A 26,771-nucleotide genomic window follows, 5' to 3' on the forward strand; every position below is an offset into this window, starting at 1 on the left:
CAAATCACTAATGAAAACAAGAATGGCATGCTGCTCTGGCAATGCAAATGAAAGAAATAGGCACATTTACCTTTCATAAAATCCTTAACACTTTGGATATAAAAGATCTCAAGTTCTAGGGCCAGCAGGTGGCATGGAGGTTAAGACCCTGGATATCACATGGCTAGCTGCATGGTTTGAGTTGAAAATCATGCCAAGTGCATGTACATGCATGCCCAAAATCCCAGGAGGAGAATGGAGGAGAATGGGCCATTTCCCTGGGGAGTGATTTCTTACTTTCTCTCTCATTCTCTCTGGCGAGCACACAAAAAAACCTAAAAACAGAAACAAAAACAAAACCTCAAATTCAACATACACAAAAAATGTTATATCAAACAGCTCAATGGAAATAATTTTCGATTAATCGTTACTTGGAAGTACTGATAATTGGATGTGTTACTATACTTGTGAAGTGCTGTCTATAAAGAACCAACATTTGGCCATTGCCTTAGCACTGCCTAAAGAAGGCGGGCACATGTTGGATGTGTAGTAATATCTGTTGAGTGATGAAACCATTTTATGTGCTTGGTAGACACTCCCTTGCAGGCCATCATGAGCTGCTGGAGTCTAAGCAGGGCCTAGCTCAAGCAAAGGCACAAAGCAGGACTGAATTTGATCCTCTGGTGTCCTCCAGCTTTTGTGATCTGAGTACCGAGCGCTAGAGGACTTGTCTTCAGAATGGTGGGTCACAAAGTGCAACCCAGTAACTCAAACCTCTGATTATAATAATATCAACAATGAATAGCCCTATCCCAAACTGTGACTGAGAAATGCTAGCTGAAGAAAAATTGAATTTCATTTTTCTTGGACAGATTTCTTTATTCAGTTTTGATTTTCTTGGACACATTTGTTAGAATTTTAAACAATCATTCAAAAGGGGAAAATTGAAATATACCTTTACCAGTGATCATATACTTTGTTTAACAGAGCATGAGACTAAATGCAGAGGAGATGCAAAATATATTTCAAAATGAGGTTTCAGTTCTAAAAGATTTTCTGCTCCACTGGTGGAGACAGAGTGAATGCACATGAAATACTGTGCTGGAAATGGCACTGTTTTTAGGTTTTTCATTTGGTTTGCTCCCTTCTTTGGTCTCGGGGCTCAGGGGGAGCAGCATTCTGCACTGGCCCATCACCTTCGCTTACTTGCTGTTGCCTACTTAGTTTCCACCGGTGAGGACCACTGGGGTAGCTCATGATGCCAATCAGTTGGCTTCTGCCTACAGGAGCTCACCTTAGAGAGGAACTGTGGCTAAGCATTTAAAAAGGCAAGCCCTGTTTTATGCAGATTAAGAAAAGGAAATGAAAAGGAATCCTTTTATAAAGGCACTGCCCTATAATTTAACAGATTAAAGGCAGTGCAATAGAAATGTTTGATGCTGAACTGTTTGAACTTGGTCTCAGTACATCTGGTTCCTGTTTGGCTTGCTATTCATTAGCTGTGTGACTGTGGGTAAATCATTTCACTTCCCTGAGACTCAGTTTCCTCATCTGTAAGTGGAGATAATTACTAACACTCACTTCAGCTTCAGGCATTGTCCCAGCAGGGACACCGAGATAGGAAAGTTAATTGATGGGTCTTCTCTCAGAGTTGTGAGTAGGGTGTCAGGAACTGAAGAGGGATCTCAGGGAACTGCAGCTCCCTGAGATCAGCAAGAATGAGATTTGTCCACCCCTAGGTCAAAGGAGAGGAAGATGTTAATATGCAATCTATGAAGTAGGGAAGGGAATGCCCAACAGGAGCTGTGACTGTTAAGTATAGAAATAGAGTTCCTTTCTGGGGCACCAGAAGATGGCGTAATGGCTATGTTGCTGGACTCCCACACAGTTGACTGTGGTTTGAGTCCCAGACCTGGTGGCTTAAACTCACACTGGGCATGTGTTCATGCCCAAGACCAAGAGAAGAATGGAGAAGAAGGGATTACAGCATGGCCATACCCTCTTGGGGGTGATTTCTCACTTTCTGTCTCTGTCTCTCTCTGTTTTTCTGGTGGGTGCACACACCCTATAGCAAAAACCTCTCCAAAAGGAAAAAAAAGAAAAAGAAAGAAATAGAGCTCCTTCCATATTATGGCCTGGTAGGAATAAAACCTGGGAGGTCAATACTTTGACCAACAGGTCTGTTGGAGCCTATTGTTCATATCTCTTCTCAGCTTCTCTTTAGTGATGTTAGTAGCTTGAAATCCACATTGGTAAGAAGTATTTACACCATGGAAATTGGTAAACACTACTGCAAATTAGTATTTTTTTTTCCTCCTGGAGAGCTGGTTGTTAACATTTACCAGCACACCACTATGTTGATCTATCTCCTTGCTTTTCCAATTCCCATTGGTACTTCCTCTCGGATAAATCCAACCATAGCCAAAGGATAAGAGATTAGGGAATTGTCTTTATAGGTCGGATTCCAGGATGCAGAACAGAGTGAAAATGAATGGAGAATGAATGGTGGTGGTGGTGGTGGTGATAGGATACATAGAAAAGGAAAATAATCATCACATCTCTTAGAGTTGTTGTGAAAGTTATAAAAATGAACATAAAAGTACTTAATAAAGATTAGAGTGTTTTTCATGTGTGTCATTCTTTATCTTTACAAAGTAATGTTTACAAAGTATTTCTAGAGTCCCATGTAACCTCAACATGGAGCAGTAGCTGGCATGTTCTGTCCTCTTCTGTCAATTTATGCTAAAGGGAGCAAAGTTAGGCTTATCCTCATTAGCATTCAGGGAAATTCAGGTTTAGATGAGGAAGCACTCATCAGGGTGGGCTCCTGGCTATGCTGCCAGAGGTGCAACAATTCTCTTGCAACTGTGATACCAAAAGTCTGGTGGCAAGGAGAGAGAAGGAGAAGGTGGTAGCAGCCTACTTTTTGACATTAGGGAGCTCTAGGCAGGAAATCCTGTTATGTGAGTAATAAAGCCTCTCTGGGTCTCTGCTACCAATTGACAAAACCAGATGCACAAAGATACAGTGCATCTTCAACTTCACCAGTTATTGCTGACTGCTCTTCAAAGTAGTGATATCAGTGTACACACCTAGCAGCAGCACAAAAGAGTCCTGTTGTTTTGCAACCTTGCCAACACTTGGTATATTGATTATAATCAAATTTGGCCAGGACAGGAAACCAAAAATAACAGGGGCTGAAAGACCATAGGCATTCATTCAAGTCCAGAGGTAGGTAGTCCAGGCTCAGTGTTGCAGCTCTGCTATACAGGGTCCTCAGAGATGGCACTCTCTCCTGCCTGGTTCCACTTTGCCAGCCCCAGGGGTAGGTGGCATCTGCAGCTGAGGCAGCAAAGTGGAGGGAGGGAAGAAGCAAGGAGAGGGCACGACCCAGTGCATTATACTGGACCAATCCCAAGTCCCTTCTCTCTCATGAGCAGAACTTCAGCCACATGACCAAACTTCGCTGTGAAGGGAGTTGAAAATTAGGCTCTGGGCTGGTGGGATCATTGCCCAGAGAAATGTTCTATTACCATGGACGAGACAGAGAATAATATCAAATGTCAACCCAAAGGCTGCACCTCTGGCAGCATAGCCAGGAGCCTACCTCTGGATCATCAGTGCTGGTAGAGAATGAGTTCCTCTAGTACTACCATGGCAACTCTGGTTAGCATACCAGGGAGACAACTGGAGGAGCTAGGGATGAGGATGTGAATTTTTAGCAAAAGAGAAAATTGGTCAGATTCTCTCATAGATGTTACTCTTATTTTCACATGACATAACCAAGAGAATTGGCAAGATTTGGCATTTTAAAAAAGAGAGAGAAAAAAAGGAGAAAGCACATTTACTAAGTAGAAGTGAGGAAGGAATTTGTCTCCAGGCCCAAAGAGAAAGGCCAGGTTTCAGGAGCAGCCTTTGGCCTCCCTAAGGCCAGATGGTCCTTGGAAATGTGCATGAGCTTTGGAGTTGTCTCATGACATAGGCTTGACTGCTCCAGCCATTGGCTGTGTGACCCTCATTCCTCATTCGTAAGTGTCAAAGGTTGTCATGGAGAATGAATAAAAACATATGGGACAGCCATAGTGGTACAGTGGGTAGGGCACTAGAGCCACATGGGGGGCCATGTTGACTTCAACATAGTGGGCATACCCTGTGATTCTAGTTAGCAAGGGGGAAGGATTTTGGCATAGTGAGACCCTGTCAAGGGTACTTCTTTCTTTCTCTTGAAGAAATGAACTTAAAACAAAAATGATATGGAAGTGTTTAGTTTAATATAGTTTCTGGCGTATAATTATTCATGAATGTCACTTCCTTGTGGCCATGCAGTTGAGAGCACCTATGAATGAGTTTCACAGTTGGGTCTGAGTTGGGGCACAGAAGCAACTATGGGAGGAGAGGATAGAGGGATTGCGTCCTGGGCACAACAGTGTTACTGATGTGGACAAGGTCATTCCTTAGGCTAGGACTCTTATTTGTTTGAAAACTAGGGCAGATTATTACCATGGAGATATCCAACTCAAATATTGGTTTGAGAATGTAGAGGGTACAAAAAGTTTATTATTATCCCATGATTTTCTCACCTGCTTGAACTGTTCTTGGAGCTTCTTCATCTGGGACCTGGTCACTGTCTGCTTTACACTTTGGGGAGCTACAGCTACAAGGAATCAGTGGTAAGAATTCCCAATGAAGATTCTCCATCCATTGTGATGAATAAGCTCCATTCCACGACAACAGTGAGCACCTGCACTCCCTAACTTCCCCTTTCAGTAGAGGCTGATCAGAAACGAGGAGTAAGAGTAGCTTCCTAGATGTGTAGAGCTAACGAGGCCATGAAGAGGTGAGGGAATCAACATCAGCCACCTTCAACTTCCTGAAGAGAATGGCCAAAGGGAGACGCTTCAACCCACCTTTAGACAAAGATGGAAAATGGGTAAGAAAGATAGTGCCATCTAGTATCTTTTTTATGCCACATAGGTGTGATCAAGGACCCAGAACTGAGTTCATATCCTGCTTTTGCTACTTACTATAGTATGCCTTTTGACAAATCACTGCATTCAGCCTCAATGCCTTCATTTGTGTTGCTTGCTCTACATTTTCATTTTCTATAAAATCTATCTTCTAGAAATATATCTTCTATATATCTTCTAGTGTATATATATATATAATATTATGTTCATTATTTGTCCCCCCTTCACTAAAATATAAGCTCCAGAAAGAATGTGATACTTGTCTTTTACATTTACTAATGTGTCCCCAGTGCCTGAAATAGGATATGTTGCATTGAAGGCACTCTACAAATACTCGTTGAAGAATTAATATTATACTAGAAACACTTAAACAAATTGCTGTCATCACGTGATCTGATTCCCTTCATCCCATCAGACTATGAATAGGAAGAGTCCAGGAATGCACGCTGACCCATCTCAGTCATTTGCTAACTTTCCCTTTCCAGCCTCATGTTCTTCCCGAGACTTGTTTTTTGTGGTATCACTTACAAAGCCCAGTGGGATTTATCACTCTTCTGCCATCTTCAAGAAACATTTGAGTCACTCCTAAATGGGAGGTCTTAGCCTTGTTGCCCTGAGCACTTTTCTTGTTGGCTCTTCCATGTGTATATCTCATGCACTGACAGATCTTTTCCATTTCTAATTTCTACAGTTTATTCACAGAAGGAATGTTAAGGGGGAATCACAGCCATCCACTGCTGCCCGCATCTTCAGCCATTCATGATGAGAGAGGATGAAAGAAAAACCTGGGATTACCCTCTTTTAGGGCAGCAGTTTGCAGAAAACTATTGGCATGTTAATGTTTCAAAAGAAATTGGAGAAGAAGAAAAGACCTTAGCAAATTTGGGTCTGAAGCTCTAGAAGTGTGGACAGAAGTGTGACTAACTTAGTCTTTCTAAATCTCAGTTTCTTTAACTAAGTGGGAGCATATTCTACCAAGGTTAGAGGGCTGTTGTAGGGATTAATGAGATAATTCATCCCAAAGTGCTCAGTATAATGCAGAGCCACATAACCAGCATTCAATGCTTGCCAACTCTAATATACATGTTTATATGTATATAAATGTTATCTCTATAAATATGTACATATGTTTTATATATGTGTGTGTATATAAATATGTATATACATAAGACATTTTATACACACACACACACACATACACACAAAATATCTACCCTACTTCATTCCAGAGAGATTTAAAGGAATGCGTAAAAAATATGTTTTAAAATAAAAGCCTGAGACTGTCAGGAAAATATATAACATAGATACGTAGGCTATAATAACCTATATGGTAGATATTTGGGTATGAAATTTGACTCTGAGTCCCCTGGCAGCCAAAGTAAAGTGGGAAATAATGTCAACTACATAATGTAGATAGCCCATGAAGACAAAAACATGTTTCTTAGACTAAGTAATTTCCCCTCTATAACCTACATACTAGTTAGAATTGTGTTTGACTAAATATAAAAAGTTGGAAACAGTGTCTTAATAAGGTTTAATATTTTTCAATAACAATAAAATATAGAAGTAGTGAGTCCAAGGCTATCTAGCTTCTTAAGGGAGATGAGGCTTAAGGTTTTTCAGCCTTCTATTCTATTGTCCTTACTAAAGGGGTAGTCTATCTCTAGGCAGTTAAGTCCATAACCCAGGTAGGAAAATAAAGGCAAGCCATCTCTGCAGTGCAGCAGTTAGACACTACATAGAGGAAGCTATATCCCAAAGGTTCTACCAGGATGTAAGTTCTGACTCCAGTAGCTTGAGAAACACAACAGGCATGTGCACATACCCAGGATAAAGGATTGTGGTGTGACCAGGCCCCATGGGGGGAGGAGTGCCTTCTCCTCTCTCCCTCTATCTCTTATGCATGAGCATGTACCCTCTGGCATTAGAAATAAACGGGGCGGGGGCGGGCAGCAAATGGCATAGCGGTTACATTGATGGACTCCCACATGGTGGACTGTGGTTTGAGTCCTAGACTTGGTGGCTTCAAACTCATGCTGGATGCTTGTATATGTGTACCCAAGATCCTAGGAGGAGAACAGAGGAGAAGGGATTGCAGCATGGCCATCCCCCTTGAGGGGTGATTACTTGCTTTCTGTCTCTCTCACAAGTGCTTGTACCTTATAGCAAAAATCTCTCCAAAATAAACAAATAAACAAACAAACAGAAAATAAAAAGGGGGAAGATCAAAAGGGCCAAAAGACACCTGTCAGCTAAGTCTGCTCCTTTTTATCAAGAAAGCAATAGCTTTCTCAGGAGCCCTGTCCCACAGACTTCTGCTTCTGTCTCATTGGATCAGGTGGCCAATTTAGCTGCAAAGGAGTCTGGAGAGGTATTTTTAAATCAACCACTTTGCCACTGCAAATCAGGTCCTGTTATAAGGGAGAATGCAAGAATTAGCATTTCATAGGTAGAAATTTCATTTCCTCCTTCTATCAAGAGCCCAGGGATATAGCCTACTCCCTGGGTTTTAGGTAGAAAGGCAATGTCTCCTAAGTTTGGCTTAAGACTGGCATGAATCCTTTCTTCCGTCAGCACCTATGAGCATAAAAAGAATAGTGCTGATCATGAAGTTTCCCAAAGTAACTTGTAGATGAGTTGGGAAAATTAAAGAAATTGTTGGCTTTGAGTCAGCAGCAGCCATTTGGGAAGACAGTAATTGCCACATTAGAGGTGACAGTCATTTTGCAGTTGACCTTGCTGGTTGTAATCTGCCCGTTGCTGGGTAGGAAAAGCTTTTTCCATACACTTTCACCTTCCTATTTAATATTTCAGTCATTGAGTGATTGAATGCAGCAAAAATTTCACCGCCAACTAGTTAAAAAGCTATATTTCACGGTTACAATATCTAACAGAAGGGTTTATTTCACAGCTATCATGTTATAGCCATTAAATATATATTTTAAAAGAGTGAAATTAAAATGCTAGAGTCATTTTTTTTTACAGCGATTTAGTCCATAGACTTGCTGAATACAAATGAACTCAAGTCAGTTGTCATTTAGCTGGTGAGAGCAATCATTCCTGAGGTTAGGACAACCCCTCCCCACTCTACCTTCAGCCTGACTTTTTCCCCTACAGCTCCCCAGAGAGGAGCGTTGACTCAGTTGAGCTGGAGGAAGGGTGAAGAGAACAGGCTATGAGCCATGAGCCTGAAGACCCTTTGTGTTATTTATAATTATCTCTTAAATATAATAGGAAGCATTTTAAAAATAAAATACAGAATGAATTAGAAATATACAGGTTGACTCTATATTTCTAGGATATATTGTTAAGTGAGAAAAGCAAGGTACAGAGCAGTATGTATAATATGGTCCAAATTTGTAAATCTATTTACATGCATGGATGTGTGTATATGATTATAGGTGAGCTCACTTGTTAATATTGCATATATAAGTGTCTCTATGATGTAGGCAAGGTCACTAATTAATATTGTTATCTAGGGTGGCAGAAGGGAGGGAAAAAGCAACCAAAAGTTATTGTTTAATAAAGAGATATTCTGTGGATGGACATGGCATAGCAGTTAAAACACAATGCTTGGGCCAGCTCAATGGCCTAACAGTTAAGGGAGTCAGATCCCACTGACAATATAGTTCAAATCCCAGCCCCAGAGGCTTGAAAAAGCACACCAGGCACATGTGTGTGCACACCCCAGATCCCAACAGAATGAAGAAGGGATTGCTGCATAACCATGCCCCATTGTAGGTATTTTTTCCATTTCCTTCTCCTTCTTGTCTCCCTCTCTCTGTTTCTCTCTCGTGAGCACATATACCCTCTGGCAAAACAAATATACAAAAAACCTAACACTCTGAAGCCTGACTGAAATGGGAGTTTCTGGATTTGTGTTTGGAGACCTCCCTGAGTACACCAGGTGCATGAATGTCCATGATTTAGGACTGGCTGAAGCTAGGAGATGGGTCATGGTATCAAGCCCGTGTTGAGGGTGATGTCTCATTGTCTCTTTCAGTCATGGAAGAAAAAAATGAATAAATTTGAAAAGTATTCAGAAATTTTAGAAATTACATTTATAATATGATCCCATATTATAGTCATACACACACTCATATACACACATACACACTCATATACATTTGTAGAAGAATATATAAAAAGAATGGTCATACAGGGTTAAGAGTAAAGGGTGATAAGATTTCAGGGAAGTTTTACTTCCTTATGTTTTTTTATTGCTTGAGTTGTTTTTTTATTTTAGGTTTTTGCAGTAGGGTGTGTGTGCCTACCAGAGAAAGACAGAGAAAGGGAAAGTGAGAAATCAACCCCTAAGGGGGATAGCCACGCTGCAATTCCATCTCCTCCATTCTCTTCTTGAGATTTTGGGTACACACACACACATGCCCAGTATGATTTTTTTAAGCCACCAGGTTCATTATTTGAATGGTAGGAGTCCAGCACCTTAACCACCACACCAGCTGCTGGCCCCTTGGTTGAGTTTATAAGAATCAGGAGTATAAGAATCAGCACTACAACTGTAATCAGAAAAAAATATGTTGCTTTTTGTTGTCAAAACCCCCTCAAAAACTATATGTAACATACACACCAAGATAAAAGACATTTAAAAGGTACCAAATGATACTGGCAATAAAGTCTTCCTCCTTCCTGGATCCCCATCCTGAGAGGGGACCCTGTGGCCAGCTTCCTGCATAGCCTTCAAACAGTCTAGGCATATAAAGGCACGTTGGTTTGTGTGGTTGTGTCATTGCCCTTGGTCCTCATTTCTGCTCTCCTCTACCCATAGGCAGCCATTCAGATGTATTTAATGGGAATTCTTCTATTTGGATGTGTTCTTGTAAATTAGTGCCTGCGTTACTTATTCATATACATAGTGTCGGGTTATAGATCTCCTTCTCTTTATTCCATTCAGCGCTGTATTTAAAAGCTCTCTCCATTGTGTCATCTAGTTACTGCTTCTCACTGTCACAGAGAATGTCCCACCAAGTATATGACAATCCTTTCACCTTTTTACATAAAGAGCACCCTACTAAACACACTCTTCTGCAGACATTCATCAAAAGCCATATGAATATATAGTTATATTATGACTTCAGGAAGAACGGAGAGAGAATTGACAGTGTTAACCTATGTCATCATACTCCAAAAGAGGAGGATGAAGGACTGGCTTAAGGCAATGGCAGTGGGTTTAGGGATGAGAAAGGGGACAATTGTAAGCAAAACTAGAATTTGCTAGCAGTTGCGAGCATAATCTGGGTGCATGCATTTTCTCTTTTCATCAAATCTACCCTATTAGGTAGGTATTATAATTCTTATGTTATAGATGAGAAAACTGAGGCTTGGAAAACTTAGACCTTGCAAAAGTTTCACCTTGTAGGAGAGAGAGCTGAAATTGGACTCAAGACCTTTGAATCTATAGCTTATGGTACAACCCTCATATTAGACTTTCTCCTCCTTTGTCGGAATTTTCAGTAAGAGTCTAGTCTTATCTTGTGCCTATTTTAGTTTCTGCTCATTTTCTTCTCCTGGAGACCTTACATCAAAGCTTGCTTTGTCAGGGTAGTTTTTAAAAACTGCCATTTAAATAAAATTGAGTAAGCTACTATGGTTCAAGTGACACCCACCTCACGTATGTACAGAAGCACTCATAGCTCCAGGACCTGAGAGCATGGCCCTCACTGCACGGTTCTAGGGATCTGTTGACTAAAGACGGCTACTTCCCCAAGGCACCCCCTCTTCCTGGGACAGCCTAGGAATCAATTCAATGATTAATTGAATGGGACTCAGAAGGGCCATGTTCTCTTGCCCGCCTCTGAGGGGCGATGCTATGTCCTGCAAATAATCTTCATCATCCTACTCTTTTTGCTTTGTACCTTCTAATCTCTCTTTTGTCCTCTTACTCCTTTTCTATGCTCTATCATCCTACAGTCTCAGTGCAGAGTCAGCTGAGACCCTCACTTCTCATCTTCCCTTTGTCTTAGGGCCTACCTCAGACCTACATTGCTGGATGGTGGTTCAGCCCTGTGAACATGGGGTGGAAGCTTGGCCCCAAGTACCAGAAACTTCCTCACCAGACAGAGATTTCAATATGTCTCCTCAGAATACATCTGCTCACTCTCTAAGGGCCACACCCTCCTTACCAGGTCATGGAAACATTTGCAGGCTCCAGCACAGCGGGGTGGCCCCTGTAACTTGAAACAACCAGCTGCGATGGCTCTGGGCCACTACAGTGTTTGTTGTCTTGGAAAGAATACTTGAAAATTATAAAAATTATGCCATTTCTATTGTATGCCAGAAGCACCCAAATTGCATGCTAATCACTTTACAGAGGAAATCCTGATACTTGGCTTATAGATTCAGATGTGTCTGGTTTTAATCAAGGCGTGTGCTGTTTTTCCAGTTCCCTCACATCGGACTGACATCAAAGACACCAGAATCCATCACATGTGCTATGTTAAAAGAGTCCCATAGTCCTTGTTTATCTCAGCAAATAGAGAGGAAGCTACCACCAATATACAAAGTCCGGGAGAAGGTGAGTCTGAAGCGCTGGCAACAGGTGCATACTTCTGTGGAACTCTGAAGGGGTGGCACTGTTGGCATTTTTGGCCAGATAATTCTTCTTAGTAAAGAACTGGTCATTTGCCATTCCTGGGCTCCTAAAGGCTGGTAGCATCCCTATTTCATACCCTGGTCATTGTGACAACCTCGAATACTCTCCAGAAGAAGCACCCCTGCTCTAGAAAATCAAGTTAGACTCATCTTCAGACAAGAAACAATACCTTTGGTTGCAACTCACATTCATTAACATGCATGTTTGTCTCCCTGGCCAATTTTTGAGTGACTTCAGGGGCTGAGGTGGTATGCGAGAGCAGGCGTTGACCTCACGCCCACCAAACTTACCTGTGATCTTGGGCCAGGGCTCTGGTCTTTTGAGTTCCTTGTTGGTCAGGTGAAGATGTTGGCCTCAAGAGTTCTTTCCAGCTTTTGGTTCTATGAGCTTCTATACTTCTCCATCCTCACCTCCACATAAGGTGTTTTGAAAGAGAATCTTTATGATTTTCAACAAGTTGGCAACAACGTTGAATTTCAGTACTCTGAGCTGACATGCATATCTTATCCTTCAGTACTGGGCTGTGTGCTCCATCTCTGGTAATGGGTGCAAACTGTCTTACTTAGAAGTCACTTTGCCTCATCCTTCTTCCATCCACATTCCAATATCCTGTTCTGAGAATACCCTGGATTCTGACATGAACCTTTTCATCTCTCCCCTCACTCTTTTCCAGCAAGCGGTAAATAACAATTTTCCCTTCTCCATGCATGACAATCGACACAGTTTTGAGAACTCTGGATACTACCTTGACTCTGTGAGTATTTCTCTTTAAATTACTAAGAAATGGAGAGCCGAACTCTGATCTTTGTAGGCATGTTGAAGATAGAGAACTAACCGCAAGATTGGAATGAGGGCAAAATAAAGCAAGACTCATAACAGGTGACAAAAAAAAATGCTTAAAGCTCTGGGAGTTGGATGAAGCGATCCAAGTTTGCTCTACACTTTTGCCTAGGTTTTGTGTCCGTGCTTCCCAAAGTGCCTTCCCATAAACGGTCTCTTTTGTGAACTTTCTTGTAAAGATCTGTCATGGGAACAAGGGGTTGACTACGTGTGTCTCTGGGCTGCAGAGTAAGGGCCCACAAGGAGAAGGTCAGCAGGATGGGTAGCTTTATCATGTAATGAAGGACTTCCCAGGATCTGGACTTGCCTTTTCTCTACAAGTGGTAAATTCGCCTTCACAGGACAATAGTCTGACAGCATCAGTTAGTGGGGGTTGTTAAAGAATACCGAAAAAGCTCTGTGCTCCTGCTTGGTTTCCATCAACGAGCTATGGCCTCATTTAGATAAGGCTCCTTTTTAGTTTGGCTGCTAACTTGTGGCCAGTCACAGCTTCTAGGCTTCAGTCAATCACAGCAGCTAGGTTTCAGTTAATCACAGGCATCCCGCCTTTCAAACTGTGTTAAGACAAGCTTCAGAATGTAACCAACCCAGTTGATTGTCTACCTCATTCCTTCATTTTTGATTTTGTAAGTCACTTTCCTATTCTTGCACACCTCATGTTCCTTTCTGGGAACTTAAATAGAGTGTGACCACAAGGCTACCCAGAGTTGTTCAGAAGTCGGTCTGGGAAACTTCCTGATTTGAATCATTTTAAGATTTGCTCAGTTAAACTCCACTAAATTAAATAGTTTGTATGGTTAACACAATACTGTGTGAAAGAAATATATATATATATATAGCAAAAATTTCTCTTAAAAAAACAAAACAAAAACCAAGAAATATAGAGCAAGCTGTAGGTGTAATTTAAAGTTTTCCAGTAGCCACATTCAGTAAAAAGAAACAGATAAAAATTAACTTTCATAATACATTTTATTTAAACAATGATTCCTCAAATTACCAATTCAATGTGTGATCAATATTTTAAAAATTATTGGGACCAGTAGGTGGCATAATGGTTATGTCACTGGACTTGCACGTAGTTGACTGCAAGGTTGAAATTCATGCCAGGCACAGGTGTGTGCATGCCCAAGATCTTGGGAGGAGAGTGGAGGAGAAGGAATTGCAGCATGGCATTCCCCCCGGTGGGTGATTTCTTGCTTCCTGTCTCTCTCTGGCAAGTGCACACGCCCTATAAGCAAAAATATCTAAAAAAAATTATTAATGAAATTGTTTTTACATTTTGTTCTCTTTTTTTGAAAGAATTATTTTATTTAACACTTATATATTTACGTAGACCAGAGAAGGACAGAATGAGAGAGAGAAAGTGAGAAAGCAAGCCGCCAGGTCTGAGACTCAAACCATGGTTGACTATATGGGAGTCCAGCGCCCTTAACCACCACACCACCTGCCAGCCCCTGCATTTCTTTCTTTTTTAAGTTTGTTAATTAATTTATTTATTTTAATTTTACTAGAGAGGGACAGAGCAAGAGAGAGAGAGAAAGAGAAAATGAGAAAGGAAGCTGCCAGGTCCAGGACTCAAACCATGGTCAGCAATGTGGGAGTCCAGCGCCCTTAACCATCATGCCACCTACTGGCCCCTACATATCTTTTTCTAAACTAAATTTTTAAAATCCCCTTTTGGGATCATCAGGTGGCATGATGATTAAGGTGATGGATTCCCCATGGCCCACTCTGTAATTTGAGTCTTGAATCCAGCAACTTGAAAAACACACCAGACACATGTGTGTGCATGTCCAAAATCCCAAGAGGAGAATGCTGGAGAAGGGACCACAGTGTGGCCATTTCCTAAGGGGTGATTTCTTAGTTTCCTTCTCTCTGTCTCTCTCTGGCAAGTGCGCATGCCCTATGGCAAAAATCTATTTAAAAATAGTTTGTATTTTACACTTTGAGTACATTTTGGCCAACGCACATTTCCTGTACTCAATAGATAGATGTAACACTGCCTACCAGGCTGGACGACCCAGGGTTAACATGGCACATCTTAAGTAGAAGGTGTAGTAAGTGACCTCTGAGACTGCTTACTGAATCTGAAAGTCCACAATGGTGATGATGACAACGATGATGAGGATAATGCCCATCATTTATTAAGCATTTGCTATACACTAGCATCTCATATTATCTTGTCCAATCATTATGACAATCCCACAGGCTAATTACTTTCATCATCTTCAATTTAGAGACGAGGACCAATTTCGAGAGCCAGTAAAGTTAAACAATTTGCCCAAAGTTACCATTTCCTCTAGGCTACAACATCTTAACTAAATCAAGAAGCTTAACCTAAAAAATCTGGTGGCTTCTGGCAAAGTGTTGAATACAGAATAATAATATCCACTCTGCCTGGCTCTTTAAATGGAATGTTAAATAAGTAACCACAGTAATATAAGTCTTTTTTTTAAAAAAATCAAATAATACAGAATTATATAAAATTAAAAACACACTTTGCATCCTTATTTTCCCTCTTCACAATCTCACCTTGATGATTTGCTGCTAAAAATGACTGGGTGGATAAAATTGAATAGTGTTTGCAATTCACATACACACAAACGTAGACACATAAATGTATATCTTATTAACGATACAAACAGAATTGTACCACATGTATTTTACCAGTGTTATGATAGTTTCGTAGAAGGCATTGGAAGCTTTCCAACTTTCTCTGGGTTCTGGAATGGTTCATGCAATGTTTAAATTTTGGGTTTAATGAAGGTTAGATAGAACTTGCCCATGAAATGTCTCAGGTTTGATATCGTTAGAGTAAGATTTTTTCCTACCATTTTCATTTTTCCCTTGATTATTAATCAATTTAAGCTTTCTACCTGTTCTCAGGTAGATTTTACGAATATGTGTTTGCCTAAAATTGATCTAATTCGTTTCAAATTTAGTAGTGTAATATCTCTTATAATACTTTTATTTTATTGTTCTTTTAATTTTTTTTAGGTCGAATGCTTAGTTCATGTATTTGCATTAGTTTTTGTTAATAAATTCATTAAAACTATGAATATTCGTCAGACTATTGCTTTGGCTATATTCCAAAGGTTTTCTAATTAAGGCCTCATTATTTGCTTCTAAATAGACCATGATTTAATTTTAAATCTCCCTTTAACTAAAAATATTAGAAGAATGTTTTAAATTTTTATGTGGTTAGGCTTCTTAAAGGTCATCTATTTGTTGCTAATACCTAGTTTTGTGGGTTATAACTTACTAGTTTTATAAGGCATGATCTGTGATTTCTACTTTTTGAATTAAAGAAATTATCTTTGTTATCTTGCACATGATGTATTTTAACAAGTGTTTCATGGGTGTTTAAAAAAGAATATATACTCCCTCTGTTGGCTACAAAGTTCTTTATTAACTCAGAATTGTTCATTATATTATTAAAATATTTTATATCCTTTTTTATTTACTTTTTTTATAGGACACATGTTCTTGCCAAAGAGAGACAGAGACAGAGAGAAGAAAATGAGAAGTCACCCTCCAACCCCCAAGAGATGGCCATACCACAATCCCTTCTCATTCATTCTCCTCTGGAGATTTTAGGCATGCACACACATGCACTTGGCATGATTTTCAAGTCATCAGGTCCAGGACTCAAACTTTGCAATTGGCCATGTGGGTTCCAACACCTTAATTAATCTTTGTGTCAACTGCTGGCCCTATATTCTTCTTTAAAGTTTTGTTTTGATCTCTCAGTTTCTGTTTCTCAGATCAGTCTTGAATTTCTAAAGTTTTTTTTTTTTGTCTTATATCACTTAATACTGTATCTTTTTGAATAAATATTCATGATTGTTTTATTTTCTTGGTGGTTTTTGCCATTTATCAATATGAAATGTCTCTTTGCATGCTTTAAAGGTTTACCATGAATTCTACACTGTAATGTTAACACGGACTCTATTGCTTTCTTTTTGCTAATGTTTGTTCTTTATCTTATGGTCCATTTCTCTGTCTTAATAATTTTTAGTCATTTTTTCTTTGAGTTTGTCTTCTTTTATAAATAGTCTACAGTATGATTTTTAAAAAGGCAATAGTCATTGTTTCTTCATATGAGAATTTAACACATTCACATTACTATGACAATTTACATTTTGGGTTTTATTTCTGTCATCTCATTTTATGTTTCCTATTTATCATGTTTACATTTTTTTTTTCTTTTCACTTTCCTGACTTTGCTATTAGTAGATTGGTTGAATTTATTTGCTCACTCTGAATTCTATTCATATTCCCCTAGTAGTTACCCTCAAGTACAAACATTCAGAAATATACTAACACTATATTACTCTATAAAAATTAGTATCTATAACTTTTCTCAGCAAAAAAGGCAAGTCTACCAGAGTACATGGCTTCCTGCACTTCCTTTCCTTGGGCTGTTGTGTTGGTAAGCCCGGTCATGTTCTTTCAGCTTCTGGAGGGGACTAAGAGAGGGAGGCGTTCCAGGACTTCCACTTGTTCAAACAGTGGCTCCTGCTTCCCTGGCCAGGTTGAACTTCTGCAATTTCAGTTCCAAATTATTTCCTTCTTTCTTCCTTCTTCCACTTCCTTCACCTCTCCTTCCTTCCCTCCTTTCCTCCTTTTTAGTGAATTTTTACTTAAAGTTTCATATATTTAATAATCATATCATAACCAAGTATTAAGACTTAATTATGAGGCCAATGGCATAGCCTAATAGTTAAGGGAGCAATTTAAAAACTCAGTAGTTTGGGACCAGCAGATGGCATAATAGTTATGTCACTAGACTCCCATGTAGTCGACTAAGGTTTGAGTCCTATACCTGGCAGCTTAAAACTCATGCCAGGTGTGTGTGCATGTGTGCCTAAAATCCTGAGAGGAGAATGGAAGAGAAGGAATTGTGGCGTGGCCATCCTCCCTGGGGGGTGGGGTGGGGGGGACAGTGATTTCTTGCTTTCTGTTTCTCTGTCTCTCTGGCAAACACACCCACTCTATAGCAAAACTCCCCTCCCCCAAACAAAACAAAACCAACTCAGTAGTTTGAAAAACATGCTGAATGTTCATACATGGGTGTGCCCCAAATCCCAATATGATGGAGAAATGGAGAGGGGGTTGCAGTGCGGCCATGCCCCATTGAGGTTGCTTTCTCTCTCTCTCTGGGAAGTCCTTTTGCTTCCTGGCAATGAAAAAAAGAAGAATTATATTTCATTTGCTACTTGCCTTGCAGCTCTTCCTGCTGTTTTTTGGTCTCTTTCTTTCATTATTTTGTCCTTTTGCTCCAGTGTCCTCAAGTATTTTCTAGAAGTGTGCCCAGCATCTTTATTCTCCCCCTGGAGCTACTCTCCCTCTTCTGGGGGCTGATCTGTGTGGACCACCTTCCTCCCTATAGCCCCTTGGGGTTTTCCTACTTGCTACCCACATGGATACAGTAGTCCCTTCATGAAACTCACCTCAGGTTACCCTAAATTGAGTGTACCACTGGTGTTCTGCTGTGAACCTGACTGGTACTCACCCTGAGGAACAGACAATCTCACTGAATGATGTGTGTAATCTAATGCCCGTTCCAGTTCATTCTTTGGTGTCAGCCCAGTTCTCACCTAGGTGCAGTTAAAGCGAATGTACAACTTTGAATACGCAGCAGCTCTCGCGTTCACATAGAAGGTGTTGAGAGTTAACCAGGAAGCTTGTGGGCAGAGACCCAAAGGCCCTGCTTCCTTCAGAACCTCGGGGTTGGGATTCAGCCTCTTTAGATTTTTCAGAGAAAGAGCCATATGTCCCACTGAGTGCTGGGGAGGCATCCAGGGATGAGTCTGCTGAAGAGCCATCTGGGTGCAGAGAGCCTAGCTGGGATCCCTGGGAGTCCAGGCCATTTGATAGGCTGTTTCTGGCTAGGCTGTCTCAAAGTCCAGACCCCTTGGTAAGACTGCAGGCTGTGAGAACAGTGACACAATACCAAGAGAATATTGCATGTGTCGATTGACAGCTTTCAACAGGTTAGCAAAGGAGACAGTTGTCACATGGTGTATTTAAATACATATATGGGGGCTTCAAAAAGTTTGTGGAAAATGTGTATTACAAACAAAAACTGTATGGATTTCACATGTTATTGTACTAAAATTAACTTGTATTTTAATTCCATTTTCTCACTAACCTCTTGAAGTACCTTTGTACATGTCATGCAAGTTTTTGTTGTTGTTGTTGTTGTTGTTGTTTGAGAGGTTTTTGGTACAGGGCACGTACGCTTGCCAGAGAGACAGAGAGAGACAGAGAGACAGAAAGGCAAGAAATCACCCCCCAGGGGGGCTGGCCATGCCGTATTCCCTTCTCCTCCATTCTCCTCTTAGGATCTTGGGCACGCATGCACACACGTGCCTGGCCTGAGTTTTAAGCCACCGGGTCCAGGACTTCAACCGCAGTCGATTACATGGGAGTTCAGCGACATAGCCGTTACACAAAAAGCTGGTCCCATGCAATTGGTTTTAATAAAGACTTCAGCATGTGGCATGGTGATTAAGGCACAGGACTTCCACATGGCCAATCACGGTTCAAGTCCTGGCCCTGGAAGCTTAAAAATCACTCCAGACATGTGTGCATGTGTGTCCAAAATCCCAGGAGGAGAATGGAGAAGAGATTGCAGCATTGCTCTCCTCCAGGGGAGTGATTTCTTATTTTCCCTCTCTCTGTTTCTCTCTTTCTCCAGTGTGCACACACACCCTATCACCTAAAAAAACGAAAAATAAGTGAACAAATAATAAAGACCTCAGAATTATGTGACCTTGACTGTTTCCCTTTTGACTTTCTATTGTCCTTCTTTCCCAGGGCCTGGGGCGTAAGAAGATCTCCCCAGACAAAAGACAACACATTTCTAGAAATTTCAATCTTTGGGCATGTGACTATGTTCCATCTTGTCTTGATGGCTTTTCCAATAACCAAATCTCATATGTCTATAAGGAAGCCATGGTGGCCCCAAATTTCAGACGCTTTCCAAGATGTTATAATGAGATACAAAACACTTTTAAAATTGTTCCTGAGCAATGCTGTACAGAGTTTTTGAAAAAGAAGCCAAAAGTAAGGTTTGCTATCACCAAAAAGACTGTTTATCTACCGAAACTCTAATCCTCCCAGACGATTCTTGATGAAGTTTGTAATACTGGTATTTCATCAGACATCCTAAAAGTATATGTTTTCTGATCCAGAGCTACCATTTAATCTTTAAAATACTTTCAGGATTTTTAATAAGCATTCAAATCCTTGTAAAACAAAGATATGTGAAGATAAAGACATGTGTAAATAAATTTCCAAGATAACCACATTTACTTTTGGAGGAGTCTTAAAAACGACATCATTATGATCTATTACATTTTCATTTTGCAATTTTAAACACTACAGAAGAAGCAAGTCCCCTCCACCCACCCTGATTTTACCACGCCTCCAGTTCTTGTCTTGTCTTCAGAAGTAAGTTGACCATTTGTTTTTATTCTATATATTTACAGTCATACACATGTGCATAAATACATAGAATTTGGAACACATGCTATGTCCCACAGTATATAGCTATAACGTTCTTTTGCTATTTAATAATGTATCTTGCCGTTTTCGCAGTGTCAATAGGAATAGACTGATTTTTAAAAACTGTTACACTATATTCTCAAATATGTGTACACCGTGTTTTTAAAAATTATTTTCTTGTTGATGGGCATTGTAATTGTTTCTATTTTTGGCTGTCAGACAGAATGCTACATGAATATATGCTTGACCAACTTCTTCCGTACATGTTTACATGCATCTCTGGACTAGACTCTTGTTAGTGTTCCATCGGGTTGTTAGGCACAGTTCACGTATTAACAGATACTGCCAGATTGCCTTTGACAAACACTGGGCCAATTAATTTCTGCCAACAGTATCTGTGAGTTTCTGTTTCTGTGTCTCCCCTCTCTCACATTATCTTTTAGATATTTAAGGACAAAGAATTATCTTTTATTTTCTTATTTTGTATTTCTCTAGTATTTAAAGAAATCTTTTCCCAAGAGGCAGCCATTTATATTTTCCTTCTATTAACTGAAAACTGTCATCATCATTCTATACCAAAATTTTCTTGTTTATCCTTAGATATTTTTCCTAAACATGAATTTTAGAATAGGCTTGTCAAGAAAAAAAAAATCCACTGGAATTTGATAGAAATTTCTCCAAATTAACATGTTAATTTATGGGGAAATTGACATGTTTAGACTGTCATGTATCTCACCATTAAATAAATGGAATTTTATTATTTTGTGTTTTTCAGTAGAGTTTATAATTTTTCTCACATAGTTCTGACAGTTTTTTTTCCATGTTATTCTTGCATATTTTGGAAATTTGTGACTATTGAAAATGTTTCAAAGGTGTTCTTTTAGACTGGTTTTAGCTGATGTGTGAGAAAGTTATTGATTTCTGTACATAAATCTTACATACTGATACTTGGCTAAACTTGCAAGCAGTAAGTAAATATTCTAATAAAATTAAATTCTAGTTATTTTTCGGTTGTTTCTCTTTTGGATTTTCTATATAGACAATTACATCATTTATGAAAGTGATAATATTTTATCACTTCTAACATCTACTTCCAGCCTCCCAATCTCATTGGGTTGCATGGGAACTCAGGTATAATTTGAATATTATCACAGATAGTACATATACTTACTTTATTTATGAATTCAATACTGTTGCTTCCAATGTGTTAACCAAAAAATGTGAGTTCTGTGGTAGATTTCAGATAGATAACCTTCATCTAGTTACAAACATTCCCTTTTTAAAATTTATTTATCTATTGAGAGCGAGAGAGAGAACCCCCAACCGGGTTCTCATGCTACAAACCAGTTGACCTGAATCACATGGATACCCAGAATGCCCAAGGAGGACCCTGGACATAAATGCAGTTGTGTTACAACCATCTGGCCCACAGACTTTCTCTGATGTCCTTGGTTCCTAATGTTTTCATTTATTTATTTTTATTTTTTTTTTTGCCGTAGGGTATGTGTGCTTACCAGAGAGGATAGATATGGAGGCAGTAAGAGAGAGAATGAGAAATAATACCCCAGGAGGGATGGCCATGCCACAATTCTTTCTCCTCTATTTTCCTCTTAGGATTTTGGGCACACACACATGCCCAGATTGATTTTTAAGCCTCTGGGTTGGGGACTTGAACCACTGTGGACCATATGGGAAACCAGTACCTTAGCCACCGCACTACCTTCTTGCTCCATTTAATTTTTAAAGTATATACAAATGAGAAGATTTTTAAAGAAAATAAATATAACCAGTGAAAAAAGAACTTTTTTCATATCCCTGACTCTGACTCCCAGTCTCTAGTTTCTCGCCCAGGGCCAGCCCTATTGACATTTTTTGTGTACATCCCTTTTCAGAAAATCTATGCTTAGATTTTTCTCAGTCTCTCTGGTTTTTACACACACACACACACACACACACACACACACACCATTCATTATTACTTTCTGCCACTTTCACACCACCTACACTTACGAATGTCTTTGAAGTCATTCCATATCATTACTTAGATATTTACTTTTATGAGTGTGTGTGTGTGTGTGTGTGTGTGTGTGTGTGTGTGTGATTATCAGAGGGCACATGCACTCACCAGGGAGGGACAGAGAGACAAAGAAAGAGAAGGAGAAAGCATCCCCCAATGGGCCATAGTCACACCACAATCCTTTTCCCTCCATTTCTTCATCTTTGAGATGTTTGGGGCATGCATGCCTACGTGCCCAGTGTGTTTCCAAACCAACAGGGTCAGGATTTAAATTGCAGTCAGCCATGTGGGATCTGGTTTTCTTAACCACTCAGCTGTAGAGCTGGTCCTCCACTTTTTTTTTTTTTTTTTAAAGAGAATTTAGCTATAGAATGCATGCACTCACTGGAGAGACAGAGAGAGAGAGGGGGACATAAAGGGAGAAATCACCTCCCAAGGGGATGGCCATGTTGCAATCCCTTCTCCATTTTTCTCTCAGGGTTTTGGACATGCATGCATAGACCTAGTGTGAGTTTTAAGCCATGGGGTCCAGGACTCAAACTGCAATCGACTACATGGGAGTCTAGCAACATTGCCATTACACTGTCTGCTGGTCCCCCTCCACTTTTTTTTTTTTTTAAATGTAGCTTCCTGGCATTTCATTACATGAATGTGCCTATAATCTTTCGATGGCTATTTAGGTAGTATCCAGTCTTTTCCTACCATAAACAACCTGGAACAAACATCTTTTTAGATAAATATTTGCACAATCTATGTGCATTTATTTTTGAAACTTACAAAAATAAATTTGTCCAATTATAGAGTATTAGATCTAAAATTGTCAAATTCTCTAAAAGAGGTTACACTCCAGCTTATAGTCTCACAAGACATAAGATAGGAGAGGATTTATTTTCTCATATTTTTGCATTGTCAAATTTTGTGATATTTGACAACTGGTTAACCTAAAAATGGTATTGCATTTTGATTTGATTTGTGTCTTTCAGTGTGTGTGTGTGTGTGTGTGTGTGTGTGTGTGTGTGTGTAGCTATTGAAAGGCCATTTATATGTCTTTTGCTGTGAACTGTTATCTGTATCTTTTACAAATTTTCTATTTATCCTTTAATCACTTATATACTTTATGTATTAAGTTATTAAGCCTTTTATATCAAATATGCTCCAAGTATTTAATCTAGCTTGTTGAATTTTATTCTCCTTTTTTACTATATGTATATATATATATATATACACACACACACACACACACAGTTAATTCTTTTGAAGGCTGACACACACACACACACACACACACACAGTTAATTCTTTTGAAGGCTGACACACACGCATTCCTACACACACACACCTACACACACATCCCCCCCCCACACACACGACATACCTACACACACACATACCTACACACACATACATACACACACCTACACACACATACCCCCCACACACATGACATACCTGCAAACACACATACATACACACACCTACACACACATACCCACACACACACATATGACATACCTACACACACATACATACACACACCTACACACACATACCCCCCCCACACACACGACATACCTACACACACACACAGCCACACACATACATACATACACACACCTGCACTCACACCCCTATATACATACACACACACACAAACCTACACTCACACCCCTACACACATACACACATATATACACATACACCCCTACACACATACACACACAACTACACACATGCATACATATCATGGTGCTCCCATAATTGTTCATTTAAGATAGCTTGTAATTGTCTTCTTTTTTAATCCAAAAATTATTAAGAAGTATATCCTTAGATGTATTCTTTTGTTTTTATTTTTATTAATTAATTTCTGCATTGTAGTCAGTGACTAAGGCCTCTATGATTCTGATTATCTAAAATTTAAAAGTATTTTTTGTGATGCAAATCATGGTCAATTTCCATGACTCTTCTACATGTATTTGAAAAGGATATGCAATCTCCCTTTTAAATATCTTTCTTTCATTTTAGAAATAATTATAGGCTCATGCAAAGTTGTAAAAAGAAACGATGCAGAGAAGTTCTGCCGAGCCTTCACTCAGTATACTCCAGTGATAACATCTGGTGTACTGTAAGACAATAGTGTATTCGTTTCCTATTGCTGTGGAACAAATTACTACAAACTTTGTAGTGGTTCATGGCACCATATATTAGCTTGCATTTCTCTCAGTTAGAAGTCTGGGCACAGGTGAGTAGGTCCTTTGCACAGAATTGCACAGGTTACAATCAAAGTATCAAGCATGCTGCATGCTCACCTGAGGCCCAGGGTCCTCTGACAAGCCTACATAGTGTGGCAGAATTTATTTTCTTGTGTTTTGAGTCCTGAGCCCAGTACCTTGAGAAACACACTGGGCACATGTGTGAGTACCCAAAATCCTGAAAGGAGAAAGAGACAGAGAAATGATTGTGGCGTGACCATTCCCCACGGGAGTTGCTTCCTCACTTTCTCTCTCACTCTCCTCACACTCTCTCTTGCTGTCTCTCTCCAACGAGCACACGCATTTCTAACAAATTAAAAACAAAACAGACAACAATAACAAAAAGAATGAGAGTCAATATGGGTTACCTTAGAACCCGGTGTCATGTATAGCACAACCAGGAAATTGACATTGGTTTAATCCACAGACCTTATTCACGTTTTGCCAGTTTTACATGCATGCATATGTATGTGAGTGTATGTGTGTGTGTGTGTGTGAGTGTGTATTTTGTCAGCTACGAAATTATATTGGATTGTACCTAGCTTGTTAATGAGCTAATCAAGTCTGACATTTACATAATATGACACTTGAGAATTAGGTAGGGCATTTCATTTTCAGAATCTTTGTCTTTAGGTGAATACTGAAATATCTGGATCTATCTGCTTTAACTCTCAAGCATTCTTTTTTATTTTCCATCTACTTGTCTGTTTGATTTGATTTATGGGAGAACCCCTAAGCTTCATCGTCCAGTTTACTAAGTGGCTCTTCAACTATCCATTCTACTACTTAGCCAATCTATTGAGATTTTCCTATAACCAAACTACATGCTAATTTCCAAGATCTCTGTTTGGCTTTTATTTATGGATGCAATGCTTAATTCTGCCTGATAATAATTTTTCTTATTTTAATAACGTTATTTTCTTCTGTTTGCTTTGCTTCCTTAGGTTCTGTTAATGTCTGTTTGCCTTTCTTGCATGGTGCAAACATTTTGAGGATCTTGATTTTTAAGGATCCTTGATAGTTCATCTGTGAGGAGTGTATATATTCCCACACTGTCAGCATGGAGGTGGATAAAAGGAAGAACTGCCCGGGCATGGCCACTAGCTCCTGTTTTGGGAAGGAGCTACCAGTTTGTCTATTGCCATCTTCCTGGAACATTGCTCTGTGACCCCCCCACCCCGACCCCTTGACCCAAGTAATTACTTTTGCATCCACTTTGGCACGAGCATGGTTTAAGTTCACTGTTTGGCATAGAGACTGTGATAGGAATCAATCTTGGCAGAAAGTCTCTATAATTGACCCCATCAAATGCCCTGGACCCTGCCACCTTCCAGTTTCACTGCCTGCATGCCAGCATTCCTGGCCCAGTTAACACATTGATCAAGTAGACTTGACTTATACACAACTGGATCCTGTCTGTCTTTCATCATAGAAATTCAGGATCACTTGTCACAGATATAGGGTAATCTGAAAGTAAATTCAGTGGAGAACAAACAAACAAATGAAGGTGATTAAATCCCAGGCTGACATCACTGCTTCTACAAACCTCTTGTCTGAGGCCTGCTCTCTGTTTGTTGAAATGGGAGATTAGTAAGTATTAGAAATATCTATTAGACATATTATCACCAAACCCAAGGTTTTCTCCTTACCCTAAACAGAATACTTAGAATAGAATAGAAACATAAATAACTTTCATAATGGGTAAGTCAATGTTATTTCACACTTCATCTAAAAGCCACCTAAACATTGTCTCCCACACTTGAGGAGATACAGTTATGTTCACTAAAATTTAAAATTTAAAAATGACACACTAAAATAGACTAGCAAATAATACCACTTACACCTTACGTGAGTAATCATGGTAGTTTTTATTTTCGTTTTATTTTATTTTTTGAGGGGAACTTTCTAGGTGCTCACTCTTGCTGTGTGCTTGTTGTGGGTTGTTTAAATAGAATGTCTACACAGGCAGATTGGGTAACATTCTTTGATGTCCTGACCCTATATCTTGGGTCCCATGCTTGATGCAGACACTCACAGGAATTGGATATTTGAAGCTTCTTTTGGAATTACATTGAACATGACTCTCAAGTCTGTCTTCAACGCACGTGGTTATATGGTTTTAACTCTGCCTGTGATGAGTTCTCTGAAAAATATTTGTCTCCATTTCTGATATGCAACAGTTTGGTTTACCAGTTGCATTTTCCCCCCATTTCCTTTTCCTTTCCCAAGGAGGGTCATGAAATTCTCACATGTGGAGCCTTCTGCCTCTTCTCTCCTTTCTCTGACCAATCTCCAGCAAGAGTGACATATAATTAAATTTTCTGAAGGAGACATTTTTTTTTTTAATGGCCAAATGGTAGATGGAACCAAATCTGCAATTATGTGAAGAAGGGACACAAGAATTAATGCATGGGGGGGGTATGTTTACCTTCTATAGAAACAGATTAGATACTTCCCCGTAGAGCCAGTTTTTCTTCTCTCAGTTATTTTCTACATAGAAAATAACACCTCACAATTCTCAATTCGGTGAACTAAGAATAAAATGACACTGTACCATAATGGGGGAGCCTCCAGTGTAGACGGCCCAAATATAA

General features: G+C 39.6%; 1 protein-coding gene across 1 annotated transcript; it reads left to right on the plus strand.

Annotated features, from left to right (window-relative positions):
• Positions 1 to 4,723: 4,723 nt before the first annotated feature.
• On the plus strand, positions 4,724 to 26,771 carry TEX36 (testis expressed 36). Its single transcript, XM_006143907.2, has 5 exons — positions 4,724 to 4,909; positions 11,350 to 11,481; positions 12,233 to 12,313; positions 19,222 to 19,857; positions 25,122 to 26,771. The coding sequence occupies exons 1-4, from the start codon at positions 4,859 to 4,861 to the stop codon at positions 19,516 to 19,518; spliced, it is 561 nt and encodes a 186-aa protein (XP_006143969.1). The 5' UTR covers positions 4,724 to 4,858; the 3' UTR covers positions 19,519 to 19,857; positions 25,122 to 26,771.

The sequence above is a fragment of the Tupaia chinensis genome, unplaced genomic scaffold (genome assembly GCF_000334495.1).
Source record: "Tupaia chinensis unplaced genomic scaffold, TupChi_1.0 Scaffold000113_1, whole genome shotgun sequence".
NCBI classification, from domain to species: domain Eukaryota; kingdom Metazoa; phylum Chordata; class Mammalia; order Scandentia; family Tupaiidae; genus Tupaia; species Tupaia belangeri.